The sequence below is a fragment of the Esox lucius genome, chromosome 2 (genome assembly GCF_011004845.1).
Source record: "Esox lucius isolate fEsoLuc1 chromosome 2, fEsoLuc1.pri, whole genome shotgun sequence".
Lineage (NCBI taxonomy): Eukaryota > Metazoa > Chordata > Actinopteri > Esociformes > Esocidae > Esox > Esox lucius.
In genome coordinates, this window is record NC_047570.1 from 22,701,772 (window position 1) to 22,729,262 (window position 27,491).

The 27,491-nt window shown below is 40.5% G+C and overlaps 1 protein-coding gene across 4 annotated transcripts; it reads right to left on the reverse strand.

Moving 5' to 3' along the window:
- Positions 1–886: 886 nt before the first annotated feature.
- On the reverse strand, positions 887–27,203 carry scube2 (signal peptide, CUB domain, EGF-like 2). 4 transcript variants are annotated; one of them, XM_010878201.4, is made up of 23 exons: positions 26,332–27,203; positions 25,776–25,892; positions 25,397–25,522; positions 24,680–24,814; positions 23,489–23,614; positions 23,257–23,373; positions 22,490–22,579; positions 21,079–21,195; positions 20,779–20,901; positions 20,293–20,409; positions 19,939–20,061; positions 18,950–19,066; positions 18,585–18,674; positions 18,257–18,373; positions 17,499–17,669; positions 16,913–17,116; positions 5,985–6,155; positions 5,092–5,259; positions 4,653–4,814; positions 3,598–3,813; positions 2,898–3,050; positions 2,401–2,480; positions 887–2,235 (listed from the first exon to the last, which is right to left on the reverse strand). In XM_010878201.4, exons 1-23 carry the CDS (start codon positions 26,417–26,419, stop codon positions 2,089–2,091), a joined length of 3,075 nt encoding a protein of 1,024 aa, XP_010876503.3. In that variant the 5' UTR covers positions 26,420–27,203; the 3' UTR covers positions 887–2,088. The 4 variants fall into 4 exon arrangements, with proteins under 4 accessions (XP_010876503.3, XP_010876494.3, XP_010876521.3 ...); XM_010878192.4 differs by having other exon boundaries at positions 16,913–17,119; XM_010878219.4 differs by having other exon boundaries at positions 3,598–3,795; positions 26,332–27,202.
- Between the last annotated feature and the right edge of the window lie 288 nt (positions 27,204–27,491).

The window sequence follows — 27,491 nt, forward strand, 5'->3', positions numbered from 1 at the left end:
TCTCCATACTCTTTCACATCTGTCACATGTGCTCAGCAGGAACCTGCTCTCACCTGTGAAGAGAACGGGTCACCAATGGCGGACCTGCCAATTCTGGTGTCCTCTGGTGAATGCCAATCGAGCAGCACAATGCTGGGTTGTGATCACAGGTCCCACTTGAATACGTCAGGCCCACATGGAGTCTGTTTTTGACAGTTTGGTCAGAAACATACACACCAGTAGCCTGCTGGAGGTTATTTTGTATTTTTGGCAGTGCTCCTCCTGTTTCTCCCCACACAAAGGAGCAGATACTGGTCCTGCTGCTGATTTGATGCCCTTCTACGGCCCTGTCCAGCTCTCCTCATGTAATGGCTTGTCTCCTGGTATTTCCTCCATGCTCTTGAGACTGTAATGGGAGACACAGCTAACTTTCTTGTGACGGCATGTATGGATGTGCCATCCTGGAGGAACTGGAATACCTGTGTAACCAGAATGGGCTGCAGGTACCACCTCATGCTACCATTAGTGACAAGGACACTAGCAAAATGCTAAACTAAATAAGAATCAGTCAGGAAGAATAAGGAGAGAGCGATTATCTGTGGCCACCACCTGCAAAACCATTCCCATTTTAGGGATTGTCTTGCTGTTGCCTCTCCAGCGCACCTGTCACTTTCATTTGCACTAAAACAGGTGACATTGATTCACAATCGCTTATGCTTCCTCACTGGACAGATTGATATCACTGAAGTTTAATTGACTTGGTGTTATACTGTGATGATACGTTCCATTAATTATTTTGAGCAGTGTATATTTGGTTGTTGCTTTCATATTGAAAATTCAGAAAGTTAAAAAAGCAAAGGCAGGATATTATGTTTATTGATTTATTTACAATTTGTTAGATGTACAATCATAAAAATATAGACACATTTAGTTTCTATGACACAAGTAAATAGATAGGGTGAATATTGTGAAAATGGGACAGTTGATTAAAATGGGACATTTAAGCTTTTTAATATAATTCTTTGTATGTGTCCCATTTTTACAATACTCAAAGTGTCCAATTTACATACTACTCACCCTACATCTATTTTAAAATTCTCCCAATCCATTTCATAAAAATGTATAATCTGACTTACTCTACATTTAGTCACACCACTCAATCATCTCACTCCTTTGAGAAGGGAAAAGTAGTCTTTGGCAGCTGTTTGAATGATCATAATGAAGAGCTTGGCTTGATGCATGGACATTATAGAACAGGTCGTGTTCACTAAAATCCCAGTAACATGAAGTATTAACATTCATTTTGAAGATGCAAATGTTTTCAGGACACTGATTACAATTATTAATTTGATGCAGCAAAAATACAGGTTGTACGGAGATGTACAGAATGCAGATTACTAAAATACATTAACATTTATATCTAAAACTTTTTACACAATATACAAAACATTCATCAGGATAATTGCTTTTGTGGTGTCACAAAAATGTTTGTAGAGCTTAAAAGTTCCCAACATAACGTCATATTTGTGCTATATTCTTTTTTCAAATTGAGGCATTTTCTGTCATCAATTCAGATTTAAATGTAAAACAACTTTTATAATGTTTGTGATAAGTTTTAGGCTGTTTTGGACATTGAACAAAAAACTGTGAACCTTTTTACAATTAACTGTCACATTCACCTTCTACACAATTGGTAAAAATTCCATTTTGATTATAAAGCATTTCAAGACATTGTTGTTATCACCAGTATGTGGAATCTAAGACTGGAAGCTGAACATCAAAGAAGTCTGTCTAAAATGTCCAAGGCTCACATACAGGAGGTGGGTCTGGTATATAAGTACAAACAGAGCTTTAGAGGTAAGGCGAATGTGATTGTGAAAGCTGCCCTTGTCTGCGCCATGACAGTCCAGTAACAACCGATGCACTGAAATTCCAATTGAAGTCCATTTGAGAAAAGTGTCACAGTCTGTTTCTGTCTCTAAGTTAGCTTTACCCGCGGCCAGTCTCTGTACAACAGGATATGCTTTTTGTTTGTCAATGAATAACTTGACAGGTGCAATCAGTAATTTGTAGAAGCATTTTGTTTAGCAACATGATGGAAGTGTCTTCTTATGGACGAAGGAATCTCAAGACCTTAGAACGTAGGAATCGGATGAAGGATTTGGGGAACATTTCTCTAGACTCCTGTGCTGTGTAATTGAAGAAGTTTTGTGGGTGGGCCAATACATCAAACAATGCCTTCATAAGTTTCTTATCCTAAAAAGAGAATGTAAACAAACAACAGAAAAGATTAGAATTTAATCTGAGATGGAGCCAAAAGTAATCTGACATTTTTATGCTGGTGCTCAAGTTTTGCGCCTGAAATATTTTGTGTCCACAAGAGGACAGTATATGATAAGAAAATTCTCGTTTTTTCCTTACCTTTAGAATTTCTTGGTGATTTTCTGAGGCATATAATCTTCCATCTCTGACTATATCTTCAATGAGTTCCTGGTAGTCCTCTGAAAATATATCAAACATATTAACTCTATTAATTCTACATTATTTTACCAATTGGAAGTAGTGGGGGATATATTATGTAACCTAGAACTATCAAGACTTTAAGGAGCACTGTGTAGAATCCCGCCTCTAAAATTTATAAGACTTAATGCAAATTGATAGATGAACAGGCAAGCAACTTTAAATGGGGAATATCTCAGGCCCTCGAAAACATTGTGTCAGAAAAAAATATATATTTTAAACATAACCTAAAAACACTAACTGCAGGGGTCAAGTATGCTTGTATTTTAGCTAGTAATACATTAACAAATCATACACAAAAATATATATATTTCATAAACAGGTTTTCTAATTTATTGTTGTTTATTTACCATAAATGATTGAAAGTAACATTTCGTAATAATAAGTATCTTTCTTACCATCATAGGTCACATAGGGGACTTGGAAGCCCTTCCCACTGTTCCCTTCATTGGATTTAAACTGTATCCACAGCCTCTTAGAACGGGACGTAAAAGCAATAGGTCGCTCATAGGTCTGGCAGGTCTCATAGGTTGTCACTGAGTTGGAGAGAGCTATGAATTCAGAAGATGGACACATTATTACATATCAGCATTTAGTACCATTCATTGAACTGAAAATAAAAGATTGTAGTTATAATCCCATGATGTCTAAGAGATGCTATCCTTCTGTTATGTAGCATGTGACTCCCACCAACAGTGCTGCCATCTTCTAATTGTAGTGACATACATCAACAACATCAAATCATCTGCAATCTCTCATGGACAGACTATGCAAACATAAATGGTACCGCAGATCTGTCATGGAACAAGGGAATGTGTGAGATAACAAGCAACATTTGGTCCTTCGGACAAATCAGGATTTTGCATCTTTTAAATATTGGAAAGGTCAGGGACATTTAGCCCATATACTTGCTAATAAGTGTATGTAAATATTGTCTAAACAACTACATGAACAGACTAAGCATTTAAAATACAAAAGACGGCTTAAGGAAATACATCATAAAATGTATATTTAGGAGTTTTGACTTGAATGTCAAGTCACCCAACAAGCCCTAATTCCCAGTACAACACGCACCCACGCACTCACACAAACACTCACAGCTCTTCCTCATGACTAGGTAGTCTCCACACTCATCCTCGATGGGGAGGAAGATCTCTGGGACCACGATGAGGATTCTGCGTTTGGGCGGTGGGTTGATGGTCCAGGTGCACTCGATATTTGCAGGGTAGTTCCCTGGGTAATTAGGGGACTGGATGTAGCCGGTAAACTCTCCCAGCTCTCCCCCACAGTGTCTGTCTGTGAGGTGACAGGACACTGTCAAATAGTTTATGCTGCCATGATGCTGAAACACTAATTATGTACAGTATTATCCCAAAGTGTGCCAAGAACAAGAATGATTTAAGCATGGAACGATTGTAAAGGAACCTTTGTGCTTTTAGTATACTCTGTGTAAACCTGCATTAAATATATTAAAAGTGTGAAGCCATACACACACAAATACATACACAACAAAACACAAAATTGCATTTACAGGGCTATACAGATACAGGGCTATTTTCACAGTAAACAATTTACAAAACACTTTCAGGATGCACACAATGAAAATGATACAGCCAACATACTCAGTAATGACACAAATGCCTGAAAAATGGTTGAAAGTAATCAATAATACAAATATTTTGGGGGCTGTTTTGTTATGAGTACAGTGCAGATTTCAGTATGATCAATCATAAAAAGTTTAACCAAAAACACAAGTGTTACATCCTCTGCCATGTCGTTCATTGAAAGTTTGCTATTTAAACTACAGTTTTTCTTTAATGGCATATTCTCTAAGGTAAATCACATAGAGTGGGGTATACCACAAGGCACCAGTGTTGGCCCTTTATTGTTTTCTATTTTTATTAAAGAACTACCACTAACCTTGAATTGAGCCTGTATGTCTATGTATGCTAATGATGACATCATATATGTCAGCTACCACAGTAAGATAAGTAACAACAACCCAAAACAAAGAGGGGGGGGGGGGGGGGTTATGTTCTATAAGTTTCACCTCTGTGTGGCCCATAGTAAGATTAACACTTGCCATCTAATGGGGATTATAAGAAATATTAAATATGGAAACAAACAGACTTCTCTTGTCTGGACATACATACTTTTGCACTGCATGATGTTGGTGGAGCCATCAAAGTCGGTGGTGGTATTTCCAGGGCAGGAGATACAGTAGTTCTGAGCAAACTCTGCCTGATACGTCCCCATAGGACAGCGGATACAGCGATGTGTGCTGGTGTTGTAGTAATGTCCTGGTGAACACTGGACTACAGGAGCAGAATGGAATGATATCGCAGTTTAACCCCTCGGACCAACATACACCAACATAAACCAATTTCAATCAAATAAAAAAGGCCGAAAGGAGAAGTTTTCCAGCTAAAACCCTGGGCGCCTTCCTAATGGAACACATTTCCCTTCATGTTGCTATTTTGGACCAGAGTTACCAGTGCTCAGGTCAAAAATAACAAACAATATGGGGAATATGTTTACTTTATTTTACTGCATAAATTCTGTAGCTAAATAGGCTGGAAAAGCTGCCCTCACCTTTGGTCTCACACTCCTGAAAGGACACGGCGCCATGGTGCTTGGTGACCAGGTTTCCACCACAGTGGAAACAGGAGGTGCGCCCCATCTCTGGCTGATAGGTACCCAAGGTACAGGGCAGGCAAGGGATGAAGCCATCATGGGAGAACTGACCAGGGGGACATTGACCTGGCAACACAACAACAAACTGGTAAGAAGGATACTTGTTCCAATCAGTTGGATTAAGGCAACATTACCATGATATTGTACATGAGATACTTTAGCAGACAGATAGTGTTATCTGGAGAGCAATGTACCATTACAGGACTTAGGCAAAAACAGCAATGTCAGAGTAATGCTAGTCCATTATCTTCTGGGGAACAAACTCTTTCATATCTCATGAGTGACTTCAACAGTCTCTCCCCATAGCTCTTTTTTGTTTAGTCTATCGTGAGGAAAGCAGGAGATGGAATCTTTGACTCAGCCACAAACTGGCTGTGATAATAGTATTTGAGAGGCAAAAACATGGTGGCTCTTTTTTTTATTCAGGAGAGGCCTGAATGTTCTGAGGCTTACACAACTTTAAACAAAGCAGAACATCTGCCAGCAGGGAGATTTTTATCACAATATCGTTCTTCCTGTGTATTTCATGTATACTCATAACAGGATGTGATTCTGACAGGGAGACTAGTTTAAAGATCCCAGGAGATCCTAGGAAATCAATCCAGGAGGTAGTATTCTCTCAGGGTTTTGGATGGAGTGTTATGTACTTTGCCAGTTATCTTTATGATGATTATGATGGTTGAGTAAGTATCCAAGTTGACTCCCATCTCCTTTCTTGTACACCAGTTAGGGAACGAGTGATAATCTTATCATATCTTAAACGTAATTAAAGATTATGTATACAGCCTTACCTCCACACTCAGAGATGTTCCGTGCTCCCACTGACCTGGGGCTTCCTCTCACCTCTGGCCCTGGGCAGACCTCACAAGACATCTGCCCCTCCTCATCTTGGTATTTTCCAGCTGGACACAAAACACACCTTCCCTGATCCTCATCGTAGTACGTTCCAGCAGTGCAGCTCACTAGCAAAATGTAGAAGAATGAGGCAGAGGGGTTAAATAATAGCCCAGCAACAAATAGACACAAACACAACACACACACACACACACACACAGAGGCATTAAAGCCCACCACAAGAAGCCAAGTTAAGCTGTGAAAAAGGCCATACAAATCGACCTGCTGCAGCTTTGCACAGATTCTGGAAAATAAGAGCACTGAGCTTCTCCCAAGATGCCTTTGTGTCCCACATCAGACAAGCAAATGCACTTCACCTAACACTGGTGAGCATTCAGAAAAGAAGTCTTAATACTATGGTAAGTACCATCACCTCTACCAAAGCAAACACAGGGCCAAGTCAAAGGGAGAATTTGCCTCTAATCTCAGAAGATCACACAAAGCCTGATTATAGGTAGGAACACGATAAGCTTTAATTTTCCACTAGCAGAATAACCTCTATATTTAAAGTTAACTTATTATGTGTGTCTGGTGATGTATATATATTTTTTTAGATTTTAGACACCAAATTAACAACTCAGCGTGGTCAAAGGTTTATTAATTAATAGTTACAATCTGATTACCTATAATTGCAAAAAATATATATGTTTTGGAGTTCTAAAGAATATATGAAGATAATTGTATATATGCATTGTGCGTGTAACTACCCACAATGCAATACTGTCAACTTAATAAAGAGCATCTATTCTGTTAGGGAGCTGTAAGCTAGGCCACAATCTAGCTTGAGCTGGCTATTGCTAGTCACTATCCATGCTAGCATGTCATTATATTTCACACCCAGAAATTGATTAGCAACACGTCTGGTCAGACGTTGTCCCCTGTGCTGCCGCCAACAGTTAAAGTTTGAACTTGGTGCACAAAGCCTCCATCTCACCTGCTGTGCAGAGCACTCTGGTCCTGCTTTTCTCCACTCATATTTGAATTCAGGAAGCATGTGGGCAGTGTGTTTGTTTACGTTTTCATCAACCTATACTATCTCAGTGCATCTTCTCTAGCCAACATTTTTGTGACCACATAGGCTTTACATTCATGCCAAAACCAATGTCCCAGCCTATCGCATCACATACGGTATGGGCAGTCACACTGTGGCAAAATTTTTCTGCTTTTTATATTGAGCATACCGCCCAACACTAATTTGCTTTTACTGTTGAGAATAATAATAACAGGATAATAATAATAACAGGATGTCTTAAGCTGTGCCTAAACACAAAGATAGGTCATGAAGGAAACCAAAAAATGGGCAGAGCATGACCAGAGCTCACAGCTGAGCTGTGCCGGACCAAAATTGGTGCAGGACATATGGCCGAGCAGTCTCTCAAATATCTTAGCATTGCACTCTAACCACATTACACACAGAACATTATTAGGAGAATTGTCCCCCTACAGAAGCCTACATTCAATAAACATGGCGTGCCACTGTCTATTACCATACGGAATGATGAACTTTTTACAAATGAAAAGTGACAAATGGTTGTTGAAAAAATAAATAATACAAACCTAAATACTGTCTACCACTAGTAGGGAACATTTTACAAATGAAAAGTGACAAATGGTTGTTGAAAAAATAAATAATACAAACCTAAATACTGTCTACCACTAGTAGGGTAAATATTAAGAAGTTCACCACCAGCGGAATAGTGGCAAACCTTCTTGGTATAGGTATAAGTGCATCGTACAAATGTGGAAAAGAAGAATGCCAGGGGCACAGTTGGACAGAACCATATCTCAAAATCTACATCTACAATCTACATTAGATGCCGCCTTCAACGCAATAGTCTATTTGGAAAGGCTGCTAAGGACATGGACTGCAACCAACAAATGTCAGCACCAGGAATGAGTGAAAACGTACTTGCACTTTGAATGGAACTGGGTACCATGGTCAGAAAAAAACTTTTGGCCACACACACCAGCGGTGGGCTTGGAGTTGAAAGAAGGATGCGGATGCAGAAAATAATTTCATACCTACTGTAAAATATAAAAGGTGTAGTGGATCTTTGATGTTATGGGGCTGTTTTGCTTCCACTGGTCCTGGGGCCCCTGTTAAGGTCAACGACATCATGAGCTCTACCCAGTAAAAGGACATTTTGACCCAAAAACTGGTTGCCTCTGCCAGGAGGTTAACATTTTGCTGCAATTGGATCTTAAAGGTATTCAATGACCCCAGTCACACATCAAAATCCACCAAGAAATAGTTAATTGCCCACAAAATCAATATTTTTAAAAGGGCAATCCCATCAAAAACCTATAGTTTGAATCAAAGAGGACAGTCCATTAGCAAAACCGAAGGAACTCAAGGATCTAGAGACATTCTAGATCTTAGATTTAGTAATGATCTTAGATCCTTTCCCATGTGTTCTCCAACACATAAAAATGTATAGGAAAAGGCTCCATCCCACTGACTTTGCAAGAAGAGGGCACACAAAGTATTCAAACCAATGGTACCAATCATTTAGAATGTGTTCCCTTGAATCGAATATGAAGTTATATATATTTTATATAGCCCTGGAAAAAATTAAAAGACCACTGCACCTTTTTCTCTCCTTTCCAAACAAGTTTGAAAGGAAGGTTTTGAGTGAAAGAACAGAAGGGTTCAAATTAAGAGACCACTGCAAATTGAACGCTTTTTTGGAAAGGAAAGAAAAAGGTGCAGTGTTCTTAAATTTTTTTTAAAATCTTTATCCATCCATCTTTACCCGGGTGCCAATCATATTAAGGGTGTGATTATTTTAAAATGCTTCACGCCATAGTTTCTGTTGCCGTTAACGCATTTTTGTTTTTTGAGCTTCAAAGCCATCCATATTCAGTGCTTGATTTGAACGGCCGCAATCTGGAGCGTGGTACCCGCATTTATTGTTTTCTGCAACAGCATTCAGGTAACTTTATTAGAGCTTGACTTATACGGTGCGCTTCACAGTTACATTGTTTTTCAATGTGTAGCAATGGAGAGTACACATAAATGTTGTGAATAGTGCTTATCTTAGCCCTAGTTCATGAATCCTGCCTTACACCACGTTAGTACGTTACACATCTGTTAGTTTAGTGGATGCACCGTTCCAAAAGGACATTTGAAAATCTGTCCTTGCATCCCGCATTTGGCCCCCCTTTCAAACCCATCAAATAAGGCCAGTGGCGCCTCCCCTAGTCTGATCCTCTTCTCCAACTCCACATGCTAACACCTTGCTTTTAGCATGGTATGTTGTCATTATTTCATTGTTTTTGCTAGACTAAGCTAAGCTTTATTGTTTTTGCCAGCTGCGTTCCCGCCAAAAAATATTTGAATAGTAGAACTCACAACTCCCACGCGCTGCATAAATTACAGAACTCCCCTGATTATTGTTTGCAGATAAACATCCTTAGCTACCTTGACTACCTTATCCCTTTGCCTATTCAAGTAGCCTACAATATGCATTTTGTTGAATTTGGGAATCATTCAAGACACAAGTATTTGGTTTTGGCCAACCATCCATCAGGAAAGCTACTGTTAGCAGGCCCCATTCTGACAGTCCACTGAACCCCATTCAAACTACATTCAGCCTAAACATCATAGCACAGAACATCATTGCAGGATTTTGGCCGTGAATCGCGGGAAAATTGAGTGATAATGTGTGTGCACTGCACAGAAACTTCATACAGTTCCAACAGAATTGTATTCACATTTGAAAACATCCAGGGGAGGGTCTATCAAAAATCTGGTGCACGCTACCTCAGAAAGTGGCTTCTCAAGCTCCGCAATCGATATCTGCAAGTTTGCAAGTTTATATAAAATAATCTAGCGTCACAAGATTTGTTTGATATTTCCCAGGAAAATGTAGCATAATTTAAACAAGCTCATAGACGCTGCCAGTTACTGTGGACATTTAAGGGCTGTGAGACCCTGGTCTCATGGATTGTCTTGGAAAAAGACAGCTCCTGCACGTATTTAATTCCAAGTAAAGCACTTTCCATAGTTTAAAATTCAACCCAGTATGTCCCCTTTAACATAATGCACTTAACATAACATAACATAAACATAACTTAAGTGTGTATATATGGCCATATGGCAATTAAATATTGTAATTATTTGAATGTGCTTCTATATATCTATACACACATACTTGTCAAGTTGATGCGCAAGCATATGGGGATATTTTCAAGGCCCCAAACATCTCTTGGCTCTCTCATTTTCCTCATTTTAGCTTTCACTTGTAGTCTAAAAAAGTTCTTAAGTAGAGCTACTCAAGAGAGAATTAATGAGGGCAGACACAAAGCTTTTAAGGCAAAGCCATTAGTTGTGCCTCAGCAAATTGCTTGATTTTCCTTAAGAGAAAGAAAATGTAATTTTCTCAAGAGCAGTTCATTTTTTCTGCCTTTTGTTTATCCTGAATGACCATGAGATGCTGCCGGTGCATTCTCTCCAGCAGCTTTTATTTGACGGAGAGAGTAAGGAGGAGAGAAGAGTGAGTGAGAGACTAAAAAAAACGGAGGCTTTTCAAATGCAAAGACCGGATTCTATAGTGTCCCCGAATTGATGGCCCCAAAGAGCTTTAAAAGACCTTTGACCTCTATTCAAGTCCCCAGCCCTGGCCTATTTGATGACATAGACAAACACTATGCTATCACAGTGGTAAGGATCTGAACCCAATAAAAGAGGTCAGGGTTTTGAATCTCCCCATTCTCCCCCCACTCTGCCTGTCCCAATCGTTTCTTGTGCCTATCAAGCAGAGGCCCAAACAGCTGATGCTAATTGATTCCCATGGTGTCACTGAAGTCAATTCTCTGTAGCAGTTTAGTAGCTGGGGTCATGCAGAGTGGCCCTGCCTGAGGGGGGATATAGCACTCAAACTGCCAGCTTTAAACAACAGCACTTCCTAAACATCTAGCATGTTAAAACAAACACGCGAACAACTCCATTACAACAGTTGGTCAAATAGACTGCTGTCTTGTGTACGTAAAACAGGTCAGGAGAATACTTTTACAGTGTTTCAGAAACTAACCACTACTAGGTTTTGCTGTTGGCATTTGTTGTTTTACATGGCAATTCAGTTATTTTGCACTCAAACCCATAGACCATTAGAAAATTTATAATTTGAAGAAGCTAAACAGAAAAAAGACATGATGTCAAAAGTAATTCTCTGCACTTCAGTCTTTGCACTTCGCAGCGCTGTATGAGTTTGACTGACAACCAATCTGAATACCAAGGTGACGCCATCATTGCTAACTGGCCATGTGAGGGAAATGCTGTAAATAAAAAGGAATATGTATTTTGAAATATGAGAAATGTAGGTTTATAATAAATACCACTTTAATGTCATACAACTAAGCCAAAGACCCATGAGTCACTTCACATATCATGAACCTCATGTCATATAAAGTGTCAGCTTTTGGGAGCACTGCTTGGTGAACAGTAACCAGATGACACGGAATCATTGTTCTGAACAGAATGAGACTTTTTTGTCTGTTTTGAAGAAAAAGCGCAATGTAACCAGCACCTGAATACACTCATTACTTTCTAAGTGCAATGAAAGTACCATCTGTTTCTCTGAAATGCCTTGAGTAAGCCTAAAGCTATAACTTTAGCTCTATTAGCTCGTAATGTTGGCTGCAGAACAAGCCTTCAAATTATACCCACCTGACACAGATTATACCCATCTGAGTTTTTGGAATGCTTCATCCACGCAAGTCTATCTATTGAACTATTGAATTTGGTCATGTCATTTTGTGTAGCCTGATTCCGTTATGTTTGTGCTAGCCTCACCATTTTTCTTTAACTGGTCAGCAGAATTGTGTGAACCATGCAATTTAAGCAATTAAGGTAAATGCATTTCCAGAATGAGTCATTTGCAGTCTTTTTGCAGGGGTGGGGTTCCCTAATGAGACAGACATCACTATGACGTCTGTAAATATCAAACCGTTATACGTGTGGTATACATCATTTGAAAGGGGAAAGCCAATGGGAATGCCCTGGTCCTCGCCATTTTCCACTCAGACACCGTACCTAACATGAATCAATCCTGAGTCGTCGGTGGTGGTTGTCTTGTCACATAGAAAATTGTCGTGACCAAATGGTTGGAGCTACAAACTCATAACTCGTAACTCCATTCGAATCAGGAGAGTCTCTGGAACATGTGGATGTGTTTCATTTTGCTGTAAGATGAATACAGGCCAGGCAATCAACCAGAAGATAAGATAATGAGTCCCCCTCATCAGGTGCACTAATAAATACAGTGTAAAAAAATTACCAGTTGGAGATAGTAATAAAAATAAGTTCTATATTCAGAAGCATCTCTGGAACAAAGAGCGGTATTGGTTTTGGCTCTAGGACACCCACAGGCTGATCTACAATTGTAAGGGTAAGCACAGTACTCCTTGGGAAAATTGACAAAAAAAATAAAAATAAACATTAGAATGACATAAAAATGAAAAATGTTCCCTTCTTTTTGACACTAAAAAGGCAAAACAGTAAATGATTAAACTAAACTTTAAATTCATTTTATGGAATAAATGTATAGAATTTGCTTTTATGCACAATAACACTAAAGGCACTTCCTCTGTCAGTAGGGGGGGGGGGGTGCTACATTGGTCTTACAATTTCACATCAAAATGAACTGCAAAATTCACCATATGTTCACTTTGCATTTGGTGACCTGGAACTTAGTGTCCTGGACCTGTATGTATTTTAATCAACAACAGCAAATATGTGATGGCATGAATTCAAGGTAGGAGCACAATTTTGTAGTCGTCTTGAGGCTGAACAGATTTCCACAACCAATGTTGCATATTCCTTGCTTACTCATTATAACTACGAAACGTAAAAAGAAATTGTTCAAAAAAATATATTGTTCAGCACTTATATTGATTTCCCATATGTGAGTTTCTGGCTGGATTAACTTTAAGTGGTTTTAAAATAAATTGGGTTGAAATGAAATGCAAAAGTTGTTGATGATGAACAATTATTTTGGGGGAGGGGCCTCTACACTTAGAGCATTTTACACTGGTTGGTGTATACTGCCTTGTATGTATGTCATGAGAATCGTAATGGTCATTGAGAAGGTATTGATTTTCTCTAGAGTTCTAGATAATTTTCTCTCCCACACTGAAGCAGTGGGAATGAGCCCCAATGAGATTTACAATGGAGTGGGCAAACTGAAAAGGCTAAACTGCATTTAAGTGAGCAAAGCCAGTGGTGGGGGGGTGGGTGGAGGGAATAATATAGCTCCTTTATAGAGCCAGGGGTTAACGCTTCTTTCAGTCCCCCTTCCAAGACTGCAACCCTGCCCACTGTCCTGCTTAATGATCATCTAAAACATACTGCAGTGTGGGAATCTTACACATTGTCAACTTTACACTTCTGAGCTTTGCAGTGGTTTGTTTCAAGACATAATACTTACTTATAAGGTGAGGAGTAAATACGCAATAAAGAAACAAAAAGCAACCAAACTCAAAGCTAGATAATTTGGCCTAGTATGAAAAGCAATACACTTGAACAGCTACATGTAGTCTATGTTCGTTTGTCCTTGGAAGCTCTACCAGAATTTATCTTTTTTCCCTCTCAAACACCTCCATCCTCACCCACTCAACACCCTACATCTTTACCCAAACCACAATAGGAGGAGAAAACTATTTAAATGAGGAGAGCTATTAAGACAGAGACAGGCTGGCCTGGAACAGCTTTGACAAGTTGGTCTACAATAGACTGAAGACCCCTTCAACATGGTGACATAAGGCAGGTTTACACCGGGGCCATAGAGGTAGAAGACCAATCATTACGGAGTTAATACTGCACAGAAAACCTCTTCCCTCCCTGGGAAACACAGAAATCACATTCCAACCTCTTTCAGTCTGGTGACGTTGAAAGGCTGCTTTTAAAGCAAATTGACTTTTCTCCCACTATAGTTGTAAAACAAAATAGAACCAGCAGAAACAACAGCTTAAGGAAGTGGCAGGCATCACACCTTCTGTTGCAATTTATCCCACAGAGATGCTGGAAGACCTCCTCACCTAGCAAGCCAGCCAACAACAACCTCTCTATTCTTTAGGCAAGCAAAGCAAGGGCTCCACATACCAGCTCATTACAACATGTCTGCACCCAAATATGGCAGTCATCTGGCCAACACCTGTTCCAAACCCAATCATTAAACCCAACTTGTCTAAATATATCTTGCTGGCATGGTCTATTTCAATTACTCTATGTGCTCTATTTTAACAAACCAAGCAAATTGGCAAATCTTTAGGGCAGGCGGTAGCATCACTGGTTCACGTCGTGATATTTTCAAAACCAAGAAGAACTGTGCAGAATGACCAGGTGGCGAGAAAGAGATTTATATGAATAAATTGCAGGTGTGTCTAGGCATGACCTCTAAAAAGTCAACCAGAACATAATTCATAGCTAAATATTAGGTTGTTTCAAGATTGACTTTAATGCATTGCCTTGAACTCAAATTCCTATAGTACTCTGCTGTAGTTATATAGCATACATAACATTTTTATAAAAATAAAGATTGTACACAGACTGTCTGAATATATTAACTTGAAGTGTTGTTATTCATTTTATGGCTTCAATATGGACATCCATACATAGCATAGAAAATAGACTGACAAAAAAGCAATACCCACTGTGGAATGTTCTACACACATTCACAAATGCAATACAAAGAGAAAGGGAGAATGTCCATTCACCAACACACTGTTCCTGAACATATTGGCACCAACCACCATACAGTTCTGAGGCACATTTCCAAACTGCAGAAGTTGTACTGCATGCGTGCCTTGGATGTTCTTACCGTAAAACCAGAACACTGAATCATTCTAATAAATCTGGTTTTAATCAAATGAAAATAAAAACAAGAAACTTCTTTAAAGTAATGGGTACATAATTATCCAAGACATTGTGTTTGTTAAGCCAGCCTTCTTTAACCTATGTAAGAGTAAGACGTGCCTATGAAGAGGTTTACTGAAGTCATCTCTCCATTAATGCTTGGCTGGACATACAGTCCACATCATGGAGAGTTTATACACACATCCAAAAAAGAAACTCAATGGGAAAATGTATCTAGGCCTGCCTAGGCCTACGGTGGATATAAACAGTCTACACACCCCTGTTAAAATAGCAGGTTCTTGTGATGTAAAATAACGTGAACAATTCAAGGGAAAAACAAACTGAAATTTTGAGGGGGAAAAATTAAAAACTCACACTAACCTGGTTGCATAAGTGTGCACACCCTTAAACTAATACTTTGTTGAAGCACCTTTTGATTTTATTACAGCACTCAGTCTTTTTGGGTAGGAGTCTATTAGCATGGCACATCTTGATGCGGCAATATTTGCCCACTATTCTTCGCAAAAGCGCTCCAAATCTGTCAGATTGCGAGGACATCTCCTGTGCACAGCCCTCTTTAGATCACCCCACAGATGTTCAATTGAATTCAGGTCTGGGCTCTGGCTAGGCCATCCCAAAATGTTAATCTTCTTCTGGTGAAGCCATGCTTTTGTGGATTTGGATGTGTGCTTTGGGTCATTGTCGTGCTGAAAGGTGAACTTCCTCTTCATCTTCATCTTTCTAACGGAAGCCTGAAGGTTTTGTGCCAAAATTGCCTGGTATGTGGAACTGTTCATAATTCCCTCCACCCTGACTAAGGCTCCGGTTCCAGCTGAAGAAAAACAGCACCAAAGCATGATGCTGCCACCACCATAGGTTCACTGTGGGTATGGTGTTCTTTGTGTGATGTGCAGTGTTGTTGTTGCGCCAAACATACCTTTTGGAAGTATGACCAAAATGTTTAACCTTTGTTCATCAGACCATAACACATTTTCCCACATGCTTTTGGGGGACTTGATGTTTGTTTTTGCAAACTTCAGCCAGGCTTGGATGTTTTTCTTTGTAAGAAAAGGCTTCCGTCTTGCCACCCTACCCCATAGCCCATTCATATGAAGAATAAGGGAGATTGTTGTCACATGTAGCACACAGCCAGTACTTGCCAGAAATTCCTGCAGTTCATTTAATGTTGCTGTAGGCCTCTTGGAAGCTTCCCTGACCAATTTTCTTCTCATCTTTTTATCAATTTTGGAGGGACATCCAGTTCTTCGTAATGTCTCTGTTGTACCATATTTTCTCCACTTGATGATGACTGTCTTCACTGAGTTCCGTGTATCTAATGCTTTGGAAATTATATTGTACCCTTCTCCTGACTGATATCTTTCAACAAATTAGATCCCTCTGATGCTTTAGAAGCTCTCTGCGGACCATGGCTTTTGCTCTGAAATGCAACTAAGAAAAGGTCAGGAAAATCAGCTGAAAATCAGCTGAACTTCATTTGTGATTAATCAGAATCACTTTAAATGATGGGAGGTGTGTAATGATTTATATTTATCATGAGTCTGAATGTGATTGGTGAATTCTGAACTCAGCCACATCCCCAGTTATAAGAGGGTGTGCACACTTATGCAACCAGGTTATTATAAGGGTTTTATTTTTCATTGTTCCCCCTTGAAGATTTCAGTTTGTTTTTCAATTGAATGGCTCACATTATAGGTCACATTAAAAGTGGAAAAAGTTCTGACATGATTTATCTTTCTCTCATTCTTTTACATCACAAAAACCTTGTACCACTGTATATATTTGTAGGGGCAGTGTATTGCCATATGCAGAAAAGCCTTTACTGAGAGGGTTTTAACTGGGATTGGTTTTAATCAAATAAATGAAAATGGGCTTCAAGGCAACAATAGCATAAAATGGACGTCTCATGCATATATTAACTTTTATCTTATGATACTCAAGACGCTCACTCACCACACTTCCTGTCCACCAGCACCTGTCCCATGGCACACTGTTCCGGCAGCTCCACGGATTGGGCCAGCCTCTTGGCCAGCTCGTAGTCTGAGCCGGCGAAGTGGAGCCGAAACTGCTCCCGGTTGATGGATTTTCGAAGGTTGCGGATGGTCTTCCTCAGCCTTTTCTCTGAGCGTCGGCGCACACAGCCCAGGTCACAGCTCTCTGCTGACAGAAGCACCGGACACCAAAACTGTATTGTCCATTGAGACCCACACACGCCAGGACAGAACCACACACCCATACCTGTGCTAAAACATTCACACACACAAACAGCACGCATGTACAATAAAACTCCAACGGAGAGACACGAGGTGATTGGATCAGCCACTTGTTTACTTCATTTAAGTATTCAAGGGAAACCCCCAAAAACCTCCAAACCCAAACCGTTCCCCAACATCCCACCTACTCAAAACACTGCATCAAAACAGGAGATACTTTAACCCGTTTGGCTTGTTTAGTGACACAAAGTGTGAGCAGAGATAGAGAAACAGGAAGCAGTGTGTGACGGATTGGCCAGAGGTCACAGCGGGGCAGAAAGACCAACCTGTTACCTCCTCTAGGTTTACATCCATCTCAAACTCAGCTGTGATGGACGAGCCCTCCTCCTCGTAGCCTGCTTTCCTGCCGTGGCGGCTCCGTCCCTGGCGGCCCGACGAGCTGCAACGCAGGCTCACATAGCTGAATTGGACGTTCTCTGTGAAGAGGGCTCTGCTGTCTGTGGACGCGGTCAGTCACACAGCACAAATACATGGAAACACAGAAACACACAGACGACACACAAAATAATTGCATGGTCAACCTATGCAGGTAGAATGTGGTTAAAACATGCCCGCAATTTAATAAGACCAGATTCTAAGATTATGTAGCGAAGTTTACGAAAGGCAGTGACCTTTTGGTGTGTTGGTTGAAAATGTGTTTGTTCATGGGGGTAATGAGAGGAGACTTGGGAAAATGTCCCTTTTTATTTGAACAAATTGTGTCTTTTCAGTTGACAATGGAGGATGTCCATTTGAGTGATAGCTGAGAAAGGCCCAACTGAAAGGCAAGGTATGGCTAATTGCATTTCCCCCAGTCACAGCCAATGTACCGTTCTGAGACAAACTATTTGAAACCAGTTCCTCACTATATCTCTCATATTTAGTGTACTCTCAGTTTAATTCTATCTACGTAATTTTGAGGGGAGGTTCCTTTTTAAATGCAGGTTAACCTGCATTGTTTTAAATGCATGTGAAGTCTTATAATTTCCCTCTCTCGTTTTGATTTTGAGGTAGCGTATGGACTTTGGTTAGTAACACTCTGTACCTGTATGAGCTGAGTGTAGGCTGTCCTTTAATCTCTCTTGACTGCGTTTTAAGTTGCACTTTCCTGTGCCAGACTTAAAAGTGGCCGTTGTCTTAATTCGTGGGACACTTGACATTTCTGCGTCATACAGGACAAAGGAAAAAATAGCACACTGTTAACCTTAGAAAGAAATATTGACTTCTACATATCTATAAATCAAAATGCAAATATTGAATATTTAAGCTGGTAGTAAGTTGTTGTGCTTACATGTGTGTGTGTGTGTGTGTGTTTGTGGTTGTTTACGTAATGGCTGCGTGACAGAGGCTGATCTGCGATGTTGTGTACTTGCCCAAACAATACGAGCTGCTTTCATTTCTTTGTCCTCCAGCCAAGCAGGGCCGAGGCATTCCACAGGTCACTGTATAGGAATCCTCCATCCCTACAAACCCAGACAGTAGCATGAGACAGGCCACCACAGACAAAAGGCCTGGCTACCAAAGCAAACAGATGGCGTGCTGGAACACGAGGCTGTGCTGCTCCGCCGACGGTTGGTAGTAGTTACTAAACATCTCCCAAATGGCACCATATTCCCTATGCGTTATAGTGCACTACTTTGGCCCAGAACCATGTGGACCCTGATAGAAAGCATTGCATCATAAAGGGAACAGGGTGCAATTTATGACGCAGGCATAGTAGTGGTAATTAGTAACTCACCACTGCTGATGTGGACCTGAGACTGGCAGGTCAGATAGCAGCGGTCACCTCCGGCATTTCTGCTGCAGTTCAAGGTAGGTTTAAAGGGGGGCTTTGTTGCTGGGAAATTGTCCGCCTCTAGATGGAAACCACAACAAACTCAAAGGTAAAGAACAAACTTGGACCATGGCAGACAGACACAGAAGAGAGGTTAAGCTGGGAGATGTTTAGTGAAATCTAGCCAAGGAGACAAGAAGATCATGGGAACATCAGTGGTTGCCTTTTTTCTGCTTGTGTCCTTGGTTTTAATTAGAAGAACAGATAGAAAGACACAGAGGAGTAAAGAAAAAGATGGAAAACATTATTCAAAGTATCTCCTGTTTTCCCCCAAGAGTATACAGAGAACATAACAAAACCTAAAAATGCTAAGCGAAAGACAATTCAATTTGGGTAGTTTGGTAACCCAGTGCTTGTTGTGTAGTGCACAAAACACATTTAGGATTATTTTAGCTCAAACAGCGGGTTGTGTTGGGTTGTTGTGATTACTTAAACATGATTCATCACCATCAGGTAGGTTGACCAAGTAGCCAGGTCTTTCCAATGTAACCCATGGGTTGTTTTAAGGGGACCTGACCATTCCGTGCTTTCAAATGTATCCCATCAGTCAATTACGAGAGTAATGTCATTTCTGTTCATCATGAAAAGTGTGTACACTGCAAACTAAAACAATGTTTATAGTTGAATAACAATTAAATATTGTTGCAACTTTTAATATGCTAATGTAGATTTCAGTCTGCTGATTTGATTCACTTGGTCAAACGTCAATAAGCCAGTGTTAATTACCCAGCAAATCTCAGAGAACACAACTAATAAGTAATGCAACCCAGCATTCTTCAGAGTGCATGTGGTACAGTAGCAGACGTCACTCCCTAAAGGACCACCAAGGAAGCATCCGACAGAGAACCTTCTACAATTCACAACCCCTCTGCCAGAAGGGGGCACTATCTTACCGATACAATCCTTTTTGTTCCAGTGTAGGTTATAGCCAGGCTGGCACTGGCACTGAAACCCCCCCAAGGTGTTCTCACAACCCTGTTCACAACCTCCATTGTTCACACTGCACTCATTCCTATCTGTGAGGAAAGCAGAGAAAATACCCACATGGTTAGCAGCAACTCTAACCTAGCTTCTCATAAAAGCATTTGCTGTTTGGAATGGTACTGAATTGTGCCAGTTGTATCAAAGCGCTTTCCTCATAAGCATACACAAGGCATTTGTCTCACAGAAAATAAAAAAACATGAACCATGCAGAATGTTGTCGTTTTTCCCACAGCGTCCCAGAAGGGTTAGCCCTAGCATCTTACCTCCACAATGAGCCAGTCCATACAGGGTGTAACCTTTGTTGCAGACACATTCGAAACCACCAGGGGAGTTGACACACATGTGGTCACACGTCCTTTCAAAAAAACACTCATCTATATCTAGAATCAAAAACACAGGGATTATTTTTCAATTGAAGGCGCTAGACATTGGGATTTTACAAGGCTCAGCATGGCATCCCACAGTGCTGAAATGCATTGTCTTTTGATAGTTAATGGTAGGGACGGCAGCATCTTAATGACGGGTTCTATCAGAGGGAAGAAATCTGTTAGTTCTAAAAGTTTAGCTTTATACTAGCACATGTTAAGGATCTTCAGAGGAATCCTGCAAGTCGTTACTGGCAAAATGTCCCACCCCGTCTGTCTTATCTTCCCGCAGAACAGCTACACACAACATCCCCACATGGTAACGAGGTGTTTCAACCCCCTCCCAAGATGAAGTGCAGGCAGGCAGAAGAATAAGAAGCCTACCCTGGCAGGAGTGTTCATCGGTGAGCAGCTTAAAACCCTTCCTGCAGTTGCATTCAAAGCTGCCGATGGTGTTCCGGCAGAAGTGGTCGCAACCGCCGTTGTGCAGTTCACACTCATCAATGTCTGAGAGAGGACGTGTTGCACAAAACGACACTCAATAATAAGAGATGGAGCTAGATGGCATTCTCTTTATAGTGCACTACTTTGGACCAGAGCCTTATATGGGCATTATTTAACCCATTATTTAACTCATAACAGGGCATTATTTGGGACACACGGTTGACAGACCGCTGACCTGACCTTTGCACGTCTTCCCGTCAGCCTGCAGGGTAAACCCTACGGGGCAGCTGCAGCGTACGCCTGTGGATGTGTCTTTACAGGTGCAGTCACACCCTCCGTTATTCACCGCACAGGTCTCTGAAAGGCCAAAGGTCAACACGCTTCTGTTATACACTGTAAACAGTTCCAATGTCATGAACACTCCCTGTAGTGCGATAGGGTCATCTGGTTCTAAGCGTTTGGTGTCTATGTACGCGCTTACGCTGTTTTTTTACTGACTGACATTGCTGAGAATATGGAGGCAGTCTTAGACACTGAGCACGGTGTAATGCAGTAAATGCAGTGTCTATGAGGTGTGAATGTTGAGACAGCAGCACACCATGACTGACAGCGTTATATTCAATGTGCCCTTCCAGTTCACTCCGATGACACTTTTATTGTATTCTGTATCTCCGAAAGACTATATGGAAGATGCAAGAAGCACTCTCTTTTGTTAGTTCACAAATCGCTGGAGAAACTTCCAGCATATCTCACATTACTTATCAATGTTTCTCACATTACGTATCAATTACATATCAAAAAGATTAATAAGAGAACACAGGATTGGTTATTTCTTGATACTCCATGCCTGAATATTTTGTGCCAATTAATAAATTTAGAGTACTGCTTGAGGGTTAGTTTACAGAAAAGTGTATCAGCTTATGTAAAGTTAGGTGTTTGCTAACTTCATTGTGCTACTATATTTATATATTTTATTTTATAATGCACTGAACTCCTGTCAAATATTTTCTTTTATAGTGTGTATTGTGTACAGGTTGTTATAGTTATTACTTGTTTTTATTTATATGCCTGTTAAATTAAGACAAATACAGCTCTGGAAGAAATTAAGAGATCACTGCACCTTTTTCTTTCCTTTCCAAAAAAGTTGAAAAGGAAAGTTTTGAGTGAGGAACAGAAGTGTTCAATTTGCAGTGGTCTCTTAATTTGAACCCTTCTGTTCCTCACTCAAAACCTTACTTTTCGACGTTTTTGGAAAGGAAAGAAAAAGGTGCAATGGTCTCTTAATTTTTTCCAGAGCTGTAAATATAAAAACATATTCAGTAGGCAACGCACAGCCATTCTGGTCCTAAATGGAAGGCAGGCAAACATGTGAAATGTACCACACTGTCACAAAAGCATATTTTTCAGTGGAGGAATCAATCGTGAGAGAGCGAATGTCCATAGTAATTTCACAGTTTGCTCTAAAGCTTGTGGAATGCCTTGACTTGGCCATGCTTTCCTGGCAGCATAACCCCAAAAAACTCAACTCATTCAAAGTTCAACTGACAGAATAACCTCAGACAGTAATTGAGTATGTATTGGATTTTTTTGTGGTGTATGAATACTGATGGGTAAAAATAACAGTGAAAATGGGCAATTATACAATTAGTACCCATAAGCAGTCTGCGCTTCACACGTTTGTCCACCTCGGCAAAGGACGTGGCGTTATGATCAGAGCTCTCTGTGGTTGCCTCAGCCTGCTCTGTAACACAGAGAATACACATAGGCACATACATAAAGTTTTCATCATATTCAAGACCGTAGCGCATATCTACATCCCTATGTTCCTGAGCCCAGTCAAAACTCTTCAATGTCCTGGCACCCCAATAGTGAAACAATCTTCCACCTAGAACAACAGTGTTCCAGCCCATTTATCCACAACATCTACAGTATCTCTTCCAAGAATATCTCAACACTGCTCAGTCTTTCCAAAGGCATGCAGTGTGGCTTTCTATGTGTATAGCAGATAAGATGAAGGAACTGTGAGATGAAGATCGAGACAACCCTGGACCCCACACACAGCAGATTGGCAGGAGGAACAGATACAACCCACAGGCCTCCTGTACGCTGCCTCTTAATGCTATCTGAAGGATGATGGTTATCATAACCATGGTGTTCTAACAATATAAATACACGCTGGCTATCAGAAGGTCTGACAAGCCCCTTCAAAACAGGATTCACAGTCTCAAGATGTCATCATTTAATCAGGTGTTTTTCAGTGGGGGACAGCGACAGAAGTGAGAATTGAGAATTCTGAAGGTTAAAAGGGCCCAGTCATAGATGTTGACAAGGTAAGCTGGTTTCTATATGTAAATATGCTCACAGATAAGTTAGTAACAGGTATGGAACTGTACCTGGATAAGGTGGATCAGCTCTTACCTACACAGGACCTTCCATCAGGCTGCAGGGTGTACCTCATATGACACCTGCAAATGGGCCCCTGGTCCGTGTCTTCACAGCTGTGCTGGCAGCCTCCATTACCATGGTTACAGGTCACTAGGCCAAGGACACAAAACATGGGTCAATTCCAAATTTCAACTCATGGTTTATGTAAACAAGACTTTTGGTTGTGCTACTGTAGCTATATTTAAAAAAAAGAAATCACACATACAAATGCAGCCTCTTTGGTTCCTGGCCAGCAGGAATCCTGGGCGGCACTCGCAGGCCACTCCCACCTTGGGTGTCTCCTTGCAGATGTGAGCACAGCCATGCTCCTTATTCATACAGTTGAGGCCCTCTGGGGAAAAAAGTTTACATTTTACATTAGCTGGTTTGAATACCTCTGTAATAACATTATACTTACATGTTGTTATACATAGTACATGGTAATGAAGTCAAAGTAATATCCACTATGTCTTAAGATATAATGTTGAAGGCCCATGACCGGAAATCTGACAGGACCCTTGGAGCACTGACAAACAATACCCTGGTCTAAAGAGGTCTAATACAATCAGCTGACATATGAGTGAAGTGGACCCATCAAATGTGCATCAAATGGAGAGGGCTGGCCTAGCTGTTTTCAAGCCCTATCAAAAAGAGAACCAAATGGTGGGAAAGGACAAAGAGTAAAGCCCATTGGGAGACAGACTGAGAGGTTTTTCTCAAAGGCAATGAAAACAAGCAGAAACAATTCTGTGACTATAATATTATCATCTTCTAACCTTACACCCAGGCCACTGCACAGAGCATCTGTTTTTAAACATATGGTTCAATGGCTGAGTGGATGTGCTGGTTGAATTCAGCAGGTTTTTAGAGGAAACCCAATGGGGTGGAAAGCCTTTGCATCTCTTAGCTGAATTTGGTTAGAGGAAAACAACAATACGTGTGGCTGAGAAGCTATAGACATAAAAAGGAGCTTTATTCTCATCTATGACACAGGACACAAAGGCCCAAGTGTTGCAGTTATTAACTTGTTTTGTTCTCTGGGACATGGGGCTCCTTTTCCCACAGCATGAGCCCTTTGGAGCCCAACCGCTCTAGATAATGGCAAGGAGAGGGGACCCGACTTAAAAGCTGTCATTCCACATTGTGCTGTCAATCAAACTCTTGTATGTGAACATTTTAGAATTAGCTCCATAATTCTCTGCTGTGTCACGAACATGGCTTAGTAGCCTATCTTACAGACACACACACACACACACACAGACACACACACATAGAAACATGCAGAAAAACACACAGACTGACCAACAACTGACGTACACGCACAAACAGACATACACTAAACCCACGTTTCCATATGAAGGTGGGAAACGGTGTGGAAAGCAGAAAATCCCAGAGAAATGAGTCCAGGTGCACTCACCCACAGATCGGTGGATACATGTGTGCTGGTTGTCACTGAGGAAGAAGCCCTCGTTGCAGCGGCACTCATAACTTCCCATAGTGTTTACACATGTCTGCTGGCACCCTCCATTGTTGAACACACACTCATTCACATCTGCAGGGAGAGTCCAGGATATTACATCCCAAGCCAATTCAATGACTGAAGATTGTACATGGAGGACATTTTTAAAGGCCTAAGGGCAGATGAGTGGAAACAAATTCCCAATGCAGCGAATACGGTCCAGGAGACAGGAGTCTGGGCTCATGGACCACAATAATTCTACTGTCATACTAAGGCATGTATATAGGCCTAAAACGTTTTCAACTATATGACTGCTCACCAATACACTTAAACACAAGAAGATTACATTCAATTGCCAGTCAGTGCTTACCTTACACTTTTAGAAAGAAATGTTCCAAAAGGGTTATTTGCTGTACCCATAAGAGAAACATTTATGGGTTCCCAGGAGAACCATTTTTGGTTCCAAGTAAAACCTTTTTGGGTGCCATGTAGAATTCTCTGAAGAAATAGTTGTATATGGAACTAAACATTTTTTTCCAAAAGGTTCTCTTAAGGGACAGCTGAAAAACTCTTTAATGTTAGGGATAGCACTTTTTTGATAGGGAGGGTAGTCCTTTAACACTAAACATTTCAACTTTATGAATTTTGGTTAGCTTACTTTGAAATGTCTCTTACCTAGACAGTTATGTCCATCGTGTGCTAAATTGAATCCATCATGGCAAGTGCAACGATAATTGCCCGGTATGTTGTTACATTCATGTACACAGCCACCATTGTAGTCGATATCACATTCATCAATGTCTAAGAAAAGGGACACAGGTCAACCTTGATTGTTTGCCATTTCAGAATCTAATGAAAAAAAGGTCGTTCAAACTACGGTCTACACTCTTTAAAATACATGCTTTAGGCCTAAGCTATAGGCCTAAGTCAATAATATAAAAATACGTTAAATTAACGTGTATAGTTGATCCATGGAGGTCTTCGTTACAGGAATGCAGATATGTTATTCCAAATGTGAGATGAAAGTAACATGAATTGCAGAAGAGATTATTACCTTCACAATGTTTACCATCTCCTTTAAAGCCTGCTTTACACGTGCACTTGGAAGAGGCTTGGGTATTTTGACAAAAAGCATCAATGTGACAGCCATCACTTCCTTCAGAGCATGGATCTGGATTTGAAAAGCACATTACCGCGCAAAATATAAAATGTTGTGTATGAATTTCAACAATCTGTATTTTAATCTCTGGGATTATGAGATTACGTTACTCAAATAATTCATTTAAATACGACGAGGTTACTACAGTTAGCTTACTAATAGTTACTAATACTATAGTTTACATAACACTGAAACCCTTTATCCTGACTCATTATTCCCAAGTGTTACAAGCACAAGAAGAAAAGTCTGGACCCATTCCTCATTACTGGTAGCCTACATTTGCTATTAACTGAATCTGAAAACAGAAGTTGCTGAAATGTAGACCTACAGTTAGCAAACTTTAATACTATGAAAAACCCATTGCCGAGAATTCTGAAACGATATTCTTTTAAAAACAGTGCAAACTATTAAAGCATGAGTAAAAGCCGCCTCTGAAACTCAGAAATCGTACCTCGGTTCTCCAGAAGAGCAGCGCTTTGGCAGGTAGTTAACAAGAGCAAAAACAAACAGAAGTCCTTTCCAGTACAAATAGCTCCCATGGTGATATGATCCAAGTTTAGAGGTCTCCTCAAAAGGACGCGTTTGAACTGAAGTCTTGACCGAGTGTCCTCCTCATTTTCATTCTAGCCTGTCAATCGACTTCACGAGTGGTTTGTAAAGAGAAAGGACCGAGTGTTTGAGAGAAAGAAGGATCCTGTGTTTTATGTGCGCGTGTGTGTGCGTGAGAGACTTGGAGAGCGCGCCCGCTTGGTTTACCCTCTTGACTCTTATTTTACTGAAGAATCCGACTCCAAAAGCCTACTAAACAGACATAAAGCATTTACTAGTAATTGATAATATTAGGTAAATTGTAGCTTAGTGTATGACCACAGCCATATAAACTGGTAGAACGCAAGTGTGTCTCTAGACCCGCTGGTGAAAAAAATTCTTCAAATGTTCATTTGGTCCTGACTTTGTAAAATAATCTTAATTTAGCAAAACCCTGTGTTGAGCTCTTCTATTTTATCCAGTTGGCTCGATTTTTTAAAGCGGACAGCCCTGAATGCCTAAAACGCAAAATAGTGGTCATAAATTATCCCATTGTATTTCACACTTGACTGCTCCACTTGCGTAGTCTTTGTCGGTGATCAAAGTGCCATCCTTTTGAAATCCCTCTGTTGTGCAAAACTCGTTTGTGGAACTAGGAGTGTAGAAGCGCTCCTCTGTATCCAGTTTGATGGAATTTTCCTATGACGTTTTTACGACTGTACGCTTGGCTTTGCCATTATAACAGGAAATATTATTTAATAACTAGACCTATGTAAGAAATCATGACAGCTGTCTCGTGGGCAATTTAGGCTAAATGTCAATGGTAAATGGGCCTTATAACCGATGATTTTCAGAGTGAAAGGAGATCATCGGTTTTGGAGAAAAACAATCTCGTATGCACCGGTACGCACACGGTTCATGATTCTGCGCTCTTTAAGCGTGGCGCGCGCACAAAACGTTGTAGGGCGTAGCTAATTTCAGATGGTGGGTTGGCGTTGCTGAGACGTTGTCACTGATGGCATACGCCACTTACGGTTCTGGCGACGCAATTGCGAGACTGTAGTTGTTAGTAATTAGACTGAG

What these genes read in the sequence shown, in the direction of transcription:
- scube2 (XM_010878192.4), bottom strand. Translation starts at nt 26,419, where the DNA reads ATGGGAGCTATTTGTACTGGAAAGGACTTCTGTTTGTTTTTGCTCTTG. An exon ending in TGCTCTTCTGGAGAACCGAG is followed by an intron (nt 25,893 to 26,331) that starts GTACGATTTCTG and finishes TTTCAAATCCAG; the next exon opens with ATCCATGCTCTGAAGGAAGT. An exon ending in TCAGGTCCACATCAGCAGTG is followed by an intron (nt 18,675 to 18,949) that starts GTGAGTTACTAA and finishes CTGGGTTTGTAG; the next exon opens with GGATGGAGGATTCCTATACA.